At 35.1% G+C, this 10,771-nt stretch overlaps 1 protein-coding gene across 1 annotated transcript; it reads right to left on the bottom strand.

Moving 5' to 3' along the window:
- Window positions 1-383: 383 nt before the first annotated feature.
- Window positions 384-3,559, bottom strand: LOC142612365 (leucine-rich repeat extensin-like protein 4). The gene has a single exon (XM_075784466.1). The coding sequence runs from the start codon at window positions 3,246-3,248 to the stop codon at window positions 1,008-1,010; it is 2,241 nt and encodes a 746-aa protein (XP_075640581.1). The 5' UTR covers window positions 3,249-3,559; the 3' UTR covers window positions 384-1,007.
- Window positions 3,560-10,771: the final 7,212 nt, after the last annotated feature.

The following is a 10,771-nucleotide window of genomic DNA, read 5'->3' as shown; positions in this document are numbered from 1 at the left end:
AATCACCCCCTCATATCAGATATTGCACACAAATTTATAGCCACAAAATCATACTCTCAATTAATATTGAACTTTTCCTCCATAACTGGAAATTGGTTGTCTACAATGTCAAACATCATGAAAACTTCAATGCTGCACGTGGTTCTTCCTAATTTGGAGGATGGATCGAATCCCATTCTCTAAAAACCTCAGTTTAGATGCAGTAATAATATGATGAGGCAAAAGGACCATCAAAGACAGCCTAGAAATCTTAAGAGAAACGAAGCTAATTTGGCACATTTCTAGCCCTTATATCCAATCAAAAACATGGATTCACAAATAAAACATACATCTATATCAATCTGACACCAGAGAATAATATCAATTATATGACACAATGAGCAGGGAAAGGAATGATCTGCTGAATTCTGAAAATCAAATAGTACAAGTAAAAATGTTCATGATTATACTATAAAATCAGATAAAAGAAAAAAAAAAACAAAAGTATGATATAAAAAGAGAGAGACAATAACAATGAAACCCCCAACGAACCACGAATAGCAGCAGACAGTTCTGCTGTCTTTGTAGCCCTGAATTATGGTCTCCAATTCATCCCTATACATACAACTGTCTCTGCAACCTACTCTTTCTCTGCCAAATTTTATTGCACAACTCAAATATCCATAACAATTCAAATAAATACGGAGTGACTTTTATCCTCTTACCTCTCTCTCACTGTTTCTCTTTCTCCTCCTCTCTGTTTCTTCTTTAACAAATAGGACAACATAGTATCCACATTGCTGGAGATGATGATTGCTAGAGTTGCACTGAGAAGTTTTTACATTCTCTACTTTATCCTCTCTCTATGAGCGACGAGAATTGCCCATAGAGAAAGAAAAATGGGTGGAGATAGAGCACAGGAAGAGGAAAAAGAAGCAATGGCCGCAAATATAAATTGAGATATTTTAATAATTTTTGGGTTTGTTTGTGGTTGAGGAAAGGTTAGAGGAAGAAAATTCTCAAAAGAATCAATAGAAGGGTGGTGGTGGAGGAGATGCGTATGAAACTCCGAAGATTGGTGGCAATGGGCCCTCGTATACTGGAGTCGGAGGCGGTGGGCTTTCATAAACAATTGGTGGTGGCGGTGATGATGCGGGTGGAGGATGTTCACATGGCACTGGAGCAGGTGGCGGTGGTGGTGAACTGTAGTGAATTTCGGGTGGTGGCGGAGAATGATGAACTGGTGTTGGGGGTGGTGGTGGTGGTGGTGGGGGAGAGCTATAGTAAACTTGGGGTGGTGGTGGAGGGGAATTGTAGTGAACTGGTGGAGGTGGAGGTGGTGGTGAAGGTGATGGTGGTGGCAAGTGGTGAACTGGTGGAGGAGGTGGTGGCGAATGCTCTTCACATGGTGGTGGTGAAGGTGGTGGAGGTGGTTCTATACAAGGAGGTGGTGGTGGTTCTATACAAGGAGGTGGGGATGGTGGAGGTGGTGAATGGACTGGGGGAGGTGGAGAATATACAGGCGTTGGAGGCGGTGGCGGTGATAAATAGGGATAAATTGGCGGTGGGGGTGAATGTGGAGGAGGGGGCGGTGAGTGGGGCGGTGGAGGCGGTGAATGTTGCGGTGGTGGTGGTGAGTGTTGTGGTGGAGGTGGTGAATTGTAGTAGTATGGTATTGGTGGGGGTGGGGAAAACAGAGGTGGCGGTGGGGGTGGTGAATTTGGTGGTGGAGGTGGTGGTGAGCGGACACAATATGGAATAGGCGGTGGCGGTGAGGGAGGTGGTGGAGATGGTGGAGGTGGAGAAGGAGGTGGTGGTGATGGTGGAGGTGGCGGTGGAGAGTAAACTGGAGGTGGTGGAGGAGGTGGTGAGGGTGGAGGTGGAGGTGGAGGTGGAGGTGGCGAATAAACCGGTGGTGGAGGCGAAGGTGGAGGTGGTGGAGGTGGTGGTGGTGGAAGTGGCTTGATAACAGGTGAAGGTGGAGGAGGTGAGAGAACAGGTGGAGGAGGTGAAGGAAGAGGTGGCGAAGGCGGAGGAGGTGGAGGCAAAGCAGGAACGAAAGGTTTACATCTGAATGAATTACAATCCACAGGGCGAGACAAGAACGACTTACATCTTTGAGCGGACCTTTGTTCCGGTCTGTTTGGCAAACAGTTCCTCCTGTCACTGAAATCCGGTAGAGACAAACAAACCGGTGGCTCGCCCGTGAAGAAGTTATACGAGAAGGTAAAGTTTTGAAGATTCTTCAATTTACATATACTAGCTGGTATGGTCCCAGATAGCAAGTTGTGCGCCACGTCTAGCTGTTCAATACTCACCAAGTTACCGAATGAGTCAGGCAATGGACCCAACAGCTCGTTAAAGCTCACATCAAACACCGTTAAATTCGTCAGCAACCCAATCTCCGAAGGCATGCAAGATCTTAACCCATTGTTCATCAAGATAATCTCGTTGAGGTTAGACATGTTTCCTATGCTGGAAGGGACACACCCATGGAACTTGTTGTTGGCTAAGACAATGACCGACACTGGTGAGTTGCCAAAGTTGTCTGGTAGATCGAACCTGAACCTGTTGTGGTTGATGAAGATTGCGTCTAGTGGCTTGTCGAACAGTTCTTTAGGTACCGTACCTTCGAATTCGTTGAATCTCAGATCCAAGAATTTGAGCTGAGGGAGCTTCAACACCACTTCTGGGAACTTGCCAGCGAAGCGGTTGTTACTGAGATCCAATTCGAATAAAAGTATCAGATCCTTGAACTTGTGTGGCACAGTACCACAAAACCTGTTTGAGTTTATGTGGAACAATGCAAGATCAACGAGTAAACCAAGCTCCTCTGGCAAGTACCCAGCAATGTCACCGTGGTTAAGATCAATGCCCGCAACGGTTCGGATCTTGGGGTTGTCTAGTGCTGGAGCACAGAAAACCCCAGTGTAGTTACAGACATTAGATCCAACCCAATCCCCAGTGAGATTCATAGGGTCAGAGAGAATAGCTTGCTTCCAAGCTTGTAATGCTATGTAAGCATTTTTTATTCTTGGGTTCTCAAAAACCAGAGATGGGTCTACGCTCACATTTTCACCTCTGTCACCAAACTCATCCCTGTAGTAGAGAAGCTGGCGTTGCCTGATGTACAAGGCTTCAGTGTCGGTGAGGCCTCCATGGGGAGTGATAACGACTTGTTCAGAGGCACAGAGTGAGACTGTGCCTAGAAAGAAGACAATTAGGAGTGAGAGATCAAAGTAGAGGTTTAAGAGGGTCTTCTTCTTCATCTCACATGAGACATCTGAGTTCCCAAATGCCACTTTTTCTTTCCTTTTTTTGCTCTTTCTCTATGATATTTCACTCTCTCTTCTCAGAGTTAGGAAGAGAATGCAAATGGGGTTTTGGGGGGGCTTCAAAAAAATGGTCACTTTGAGATCTGAGAGAGAGAGAGAGAGAGAGAGAGTGAATTTGAAGGATTAAAGAGTTGGGAGTTTGGTTATGGAGTAATTGGTGTTGTGTTGAGAAGAAAGAGAAAGGAGTTGAGAGGGGAAGAAGGGTTGTTTTCTAGGGATTTTGGAGACGTGTGTTGAGATTGAAATAATGCATCACAAGACAGCTAAATCACAGCTCAAAGCCCACCAGATTCTCTCTCCCCCTTTTTTCCACTTTATTTTTTTATTTTTTCTTCCATTCTCATTACCTACTTTTTTGTTAATTTTCTCTCTCATAGGAATAGGAAAGCTGACTTTATTCTTTTGAATCCCATTCCCCTTCAACTTCCACAAGCTAAAGCTTGGAATAAGACTTTAATAAATATTTTACCAAATCAAAAATTAATTAATTTTAATCATTGTTCATCAGCTTTTAAAAGTTAGAAGTCGTTATACTGTAAAGTTGTTAAATACAGAAGTCGGTGGTGCCGAATTCCGGCTTAAAGTTGACTGACAGAAAATAGGTCCGGCAGGTAGCCGGTAATTGTTTGATCTCACGAGAATTTTATGAAAAGTACACGAGATTTTGAATTTTTGTTATGAATGTGAAAGAGAGAAGGGCAGGGGGACCTAAAAAAAAAAAATTTAATTACTATTTTTTAAAGCTTAGGGGTGAAGTAGTTTTGTTCGTTTATGTGTGCATTGTCAAATCAGATGACTATTGGAGTAAATGAACTGCCAGTAACGTTTTCCTAAATTACCGGATTGTCCTTTTCGCCCCTAAAATTCCTACTACTAAATTCCAAGGTCCACTTTTTTATCATTTTAGTAACGAACGGTTCACATTAACTATAGTCTAAACTCGAGCGTGAACTTCTGAGCGGTGTAATTAATGGCGAGGAAAATCAATGTGGGTTCCTTTGATTGAGCCCTCACTCGATATCATTAGCTTTTGGGCCAAATATTAATAGCATAATTTATTTTTAGTTCATCAAACAAAAAATAATAGCATAATTTTTTAATATCAACTTGGACTTTATTTAACTCTCCTTTGCATCTATCCATTTGGTAATAATTTAGGATAAAATTTAGTTATAAAATTAGTTATAATTTTAGGTTACAATCTTACTTAATAATTTTTTGCTAAAAGTAAATTTTGACAAATAAATTATTGGATTACATCTTTTTCTTATATCGTCTAAAGATTAATATTTATGTCATCAATAAATTGTTTAAATTGTAAGTTTTTGTAGTTTAAAATTATGCATAAAATATAAGTTTATAAATTATATAGTAAGATTGTAGTCTTATATTACAATCAATATTGTAACTAAACTTTGTCCAATAATTTATTTAGTTTTTTTTATCGAAAATATGTTATAATTTGAAAAAAAAAAAATTAAAAACTGTAAACCAAAACTAAAAATTAAGCTTATAAGATCTAACCAAATAAAATACTTACCATAAGTAATCATAAGTATTAACACCTTATTACTAGCACTAATTGATGTGCAGTATTGAACAAGCCTCACCAAAATTTATGGTTATTGGATTATTTGCTAAGTTTAAGTATTAACACCGTATTACTAGCACTAATTGATGCGCAGTATTGAACAAGCCGCACCAAAATTTATGGTTATTGGATTATTTGCTAAGTTTATTTTAATTCATCTAATTCTCTTGAGGGCTTTCATTCGATTTGCGCACTTGTATGCATGCATGTATGACACCGTGTCTTTGAAATGTCTTACTAAAATTCTAGATTGAGTTAAAATCTTTACAAAGATGATGCACCATCGGATTCAACTAGACCACAAGCCACCGTTACTAGTCTGTCCTTTCATATGAATGTAGTGTTTGTTTGACAATTGCACCTTTATTTTTTTTTTTTTGGGTCAAATTTTAGAGTAGACTTGGTTATCTTAGCTTGTTATTAAAGAGTCCAAAATAATATTTCTAAAATAAGAGTGTAAAGGACGGCTACTATAACATTACTTTTCCATTAATTTGTTTTGTTAAGGGTGGGGGCAAAAGAAATGGAATTAATAATAAGGATTAAGTGAGACAATTTCAACCAGTATTTTATATTTTGCGAAAGCATTTGACCGACGAGTTTCTTATAATTGTCTCTTTGTTAGTACGTGGTACTGTCTTCTATCAAAGACATTGTCAATACATGCAAGTGGTTTTCACGTCATTTTAAGTTTTGTAATTGTTGAAAAGAGTTGTTTTTCATTTGGCTTTCCTGGTTAGATTGCGTAATCAAGTGAGTTCAATATCGGTGGAGTGACCATATTAACGATTTGTTAAAGATAGTAAAATACATCTTGTTGAAATCTTCTCTCTTTTTTTTTTTGTTAAATTTTGTTTTATGAATTAATCCACACACTAAGAAATCACAATTTTCAGTCAATCTTTTTAAAGGAGGAAAAAAAAAATCCAACTATAGCATTGCTTGTTTCTATTCACTACTAATATTTTTTTTTTCATGACTTTGAATTAGACAGACTGTCGTATATTGCAATTATAAAGTTATAAACCCACTAAATATCTTGGCATGTAAAATTGTAATCAACAATATTGACAAGACAAAAAAAATATAAGATTATACTCATGCTATCTCTTACATTCCATGTACTTTATTTTAGTCCTACTCAATTAGCAACCTTTAGATTATATATCATCTCGCCAAATTTATAACTTCTGACATCAAGTTATAGTTTGTTTACAAACTACTTAATTAATTACCTATTCTTTTTACATAATATAATAAAATATCAAGACTAATTTTTTGTTCAATGTTCACAAATTTATGCTAATAATTAACAACTAGTTATTATTTAAATTAAATATATAGAATATTTTTGTTTATGAACTTATAAAAATCCAATTTACCAACCTTGCATAGCTACAAATTATATATTGTTTTTACTTAGAATGGATGATTTGTATTATCAATTTATTACAACTAATACTTTCACATTTTAATCTCAAGTCTATATAAGTATAGTGTCTTTTTGGTTGTATACATGCAAATATATAATATTATATATACTAAAATCAAGTGCAATGCATAGTTTGTTTCCAAACATATTATTATGTTTAAGTTTTTGATCATTTAATAGTCGAATCTAACTTAGAGTTGAGGTTGACATATTTGTTTAATGAAAAAACATAAATATTTTCTCTTTTTTTTTTTTCTTGAAATTGAGATTGAACTATTCATAAACAATTCATTCATTTACAGCCTAGATATACCTGCACATGATGTAGGAGAAGGTAACCATGTCACAAGAGAAAGAATAGAATTCTGTCAAATTACATGACACATATTGGCAGAAAAAAAGGGTAACATTGACTTGAAAAATCATACCAACATTAAAGGCAATGACAAAAAAAAAAAAAAAATTTGAAACACAACAAAATGTCTTGATATTTTTGGCAACACCTTTTTTTTATGCCGTAATTACATTTTTTTTTTAATTTTTATTTATGAGAAATCAACACCATAATTATTACGAAGATAATGAAACAATTGGGTGTGTCATTTTATATATATATATATAAAAGATAAAAATTCTACTCTACTCTAATATAATCTAAGTGTATGTGTGTATGTGTGTGAATCTCTTTCTTAGAGACTTGAACCTTAATTCTTATCTCCCACACCTCACACCCTACAAGTCACAAGTATTTATTAATTATATATGTAGAATGACCATTACATTAAAGTTGTAGAGTGGTATTTGGGTGTGTGCTTATAACATCTTAACATAATGCATGGATTTAAGGCATGCGTTACATCATAAAAATCCTCAAGAACGAGCATTTATAGCAAGGATAAGACCAGACCCTTCAGTCATGCATGCATGCTACGCATCCGCATCAGAGTCGATGCTGATTTTTGCGTGGTCAACATCGTAATGATGTAAAAATAAAATCAGCGGATTTTACTCTCCCTTCCTTCCTGCCTTTTGAGCGCGGCGGTGGGTCCCCGAAAAAACGTTGCCGCAAAAACTGTCTGAGGGCAAGAAAACGATACCTATACACATAATAAGTGTGTGTGGGTCCCACGCGTCACGTCCGGCCCGGCTGGATCGTCTGCGTTTAGAGCGAAGGGCCCAGGGCCCACCCTCGTGTGGTGCACCGCGTCCGCGTCCGCATCAGTGTCAACGCGCAGCAATACTTGGACAGTTTGCTGGAAAAAAAGACTAAAATGCCCATTTCCAACTGTTAAATGCTATCTTCTATACTAAACCATCCTTCTACGCGCTTTTGCTTTGCTAATCATTTGGAAAAAAATAAAAAAGAGTAGATGGAGTGATGGCTACTTTCCATGCTGGCACTGCTATGTTCCTTCCTTGCTCTCTTTCTTTCTTTCTTTTATTTTATTTTATTTATTTTTTGTTGTGATACTGAATTACTGATAATCACTGCTGTGTTCCATTTAGATGTGATGTTACTTGTAACATGTGTTCTCATCAAAGGTTGAGGGTGGAAGCAACCTCTGTTTCCTTTCATTTTTTGTTTTTATTCAAATTAGGATATTGCATAAAATATATATTTTTGAAAGGGTCTGATTAACATATGACCTTATAAAGAATTAGAATAAAAATTTATAATAAATTAAAAAATTATTAAAATAGTTAATTACTTTTTTATTTTTCATAAGAAATTTTTTAAAATAATTTAATAATATATGTTCTAAGAGTACACGTAAGTAAAACTTGTGAATGATAGAAGTTGTTAAATTAACAGTTGAGAACTTGAAAAGATCAAGAACATTTAAAAAGTAAAAAGATTTGTGTCCAATCAATTAAGTTTGGACTTAGTATTTGCCTATTAAATCAATTTAACTTATTTTTGTGCATGTAAAGCCTCTATTTAACGGGCAACTTGCAAAAAACGAATCTAATTTTTGAAAGTACATCTTCCAAAGTAGTTTATATAGTTTTTTAAATACAAGAATGAGCCAACAAATTTGAGATTTGGTATGAACCAATTGGGGTGCTTCAAATGCACATTGGCAACTATGATCAACATCGGCTACTATTGCCGATAATATAAAGGTCCATTGGTATTGAAGTATTGGAAATGGTAAAACCTTGTTGAGGTAAAGGCTCAACAACAAAGATATAAGAAAGGATAAGTTAGGATCGATGGAAAAATGGTTTGGAAATTATGTTCTCGACTATGAGAAACAAAGAAAATGGGAATCATATGAGTTTTGAAATTGTCATTTTTTTATGATAGACATGTATGATTTAGGGCCTTGTTTGGTATCTTGAAGGAGGCATAATGAAACTGATTATGTTGTGGTTAAAGGTGCAGATGCAATAAGAAAATAACGAGGTAAAAAAAAAAAAGCAACAATCTGTAAAACAAATGGCATTGTATTTTTAACTAGAAGTTTGTTTATCACCAATTGTTAACATCTCTAGTACTTATCATGTATGTGAGACAGTGAGAGGGTAAACAAAAATCTCAATGGTGAAAATCAAGCAATTAAGCCGGGGAAAAAGGAAAAAAAAAATGGTTAGGTCGCATCCATTCATTTAGATCTAGGTAATTATGATTGACTAATGTATTTAATGAATTTTTATTTTCATGCATAATCTCCTAACCTTTTATCTTGATTGATTTTGTTATATTATGACTCTAAAATGTTGTTCTCAACAAAAAAAAAAAAAATCTGAGATGTGTACTTTAATTAAGGAGTCAATTATTAAAATCAAACTTTGTGATTATGAAATAGAATTAGTGAAATGCAAAATGTTTATATCCTTAGAGCATCCACATCTAGAAATGGGGAAAAAAACAAACATTTTGCATCGCCCCAAAGTAACTTTATTTATTTTACATATCCACTTTAACAACACACTCTACACCTTATTCTTTATTTTACAATTTATCCCATTTAAATAATCTATTAAACCTACACTAAACGTACTAACACCAGCATTGATGACCCACCCCATCCACGACGGCCATCGTAACAAAATTGTGGCCTTTGCAACAACCCAAAACTCAACATTGCTTTACTAATCCAAATCATAACTCAAGACCCAAAACTCAATGATCAACCACCATCACAACCAACATACACAACCCATGAGTGCACAACCTGAGAGAGGATGCAAGAGAGAGCAAGGAAGTGTTTGGGTTTTTAAGAGGAGAGAGAAAGAGGGTGACTAAAATAAGAGGGCAAAATATTTGCTTGTGCTACATTGGTAATATATTTTTACATGTTATTGTAGCTTGTTGTAAGAATTTGAATAATGATGAAGAACTGGATGTGGGTGTGATTTTGTGTATTTGATAATGTATTTTGCATTTTAATTGCTTTTGCATTCCCCTAATGGGAATGCTCTTAGGATGTGAAGTATAAAACTTTCTTTCTTATTTAAAAAAATTGCACTCACCATAAATCAGTCATGTTCTCCATGCCACAATGCATTTTTATCTTTATTAAAAGTCCGTGATAGAGACTTTGAAAGGAAGCTAGTTTTAATGTCAAATAGGAACGTAATTATGTAAATGAATTGAGTTGATCATGAACAAGTCAAGCCCAACTCAAGAAAAGAATTGTAATGTGTGTATGTATATATATTTTATAGAGTTTTAATTTATGGTGTCTGCTCTTGATGGTAGCTCTTATATTATCAAACTAAGACACCAATTAGTTTTTGGTGTAAGCGGGGATCGAACTCCAGATATCATATTCAATTATCAGAGACTTTACTAATTGAGCTAATTGAAACTCACAGAATTGTAATATGTTTAACTCAAAGCATATAAAACTTTCTTTATTATCTACAAAAGTTTGCACCCACCATAAATCAAATCATGTTCTCCATGTCACGGCGCATTTTTATCTTTGGTAAAAGTCCAAGATAGATATTGAAATAAGGCTTACTTACTATAACGTGAGTTTTTATGTCAAATACGATTGTGAATGAATCAATTTGATAATGAACAATTTGGGTTTGCTTCGATAAAAATAATAAAAAATAAAAAATGAATAAATGTCAAACTTAAGTTTGGGCCCAACTATTAAACCAATCAAACTCCAAACACAATAACAAGATCATGAACAAGCTTGTGAGTATGCGAATTTATATATTTATATGTATATATGTTGAAAAATATACTCATAATACATGCATTTGAACTGCGTAATTTGGTAAATAAATTTATGAGATTTCAAATTATTATTTGTAATTTACTGATAATATAAGTATTTAACTTTGTGGTTAAAATTATATATAATTCTCAACAATACAAATTTGGTGGATCTATTTTTTATAAGTTTATAAACAAAAATTGTTATATGCAATTAAGTAATTAACTAAAATAATATAGTTTTAACTATAATTTAA

Source organism: Castanea sativa, chromosome 1 (genome assembly GCF_040712315.1).
Source record: "Castanea sativa cultivar Marrone di Chiusa Pesio chromosome 1, ASM4071231v1".
NCBI classification, from domain to species: Eukaryota; Viridiplantae; Streptophyta; class Magnoliopsida; order Fagales; family Fagaceae; genus Castanea; species Castanea sativa.
Note: the sequence above shows the minus strand (reverse complement) of the source record. Positions and strands in the feature narration are given on the sequence as shown.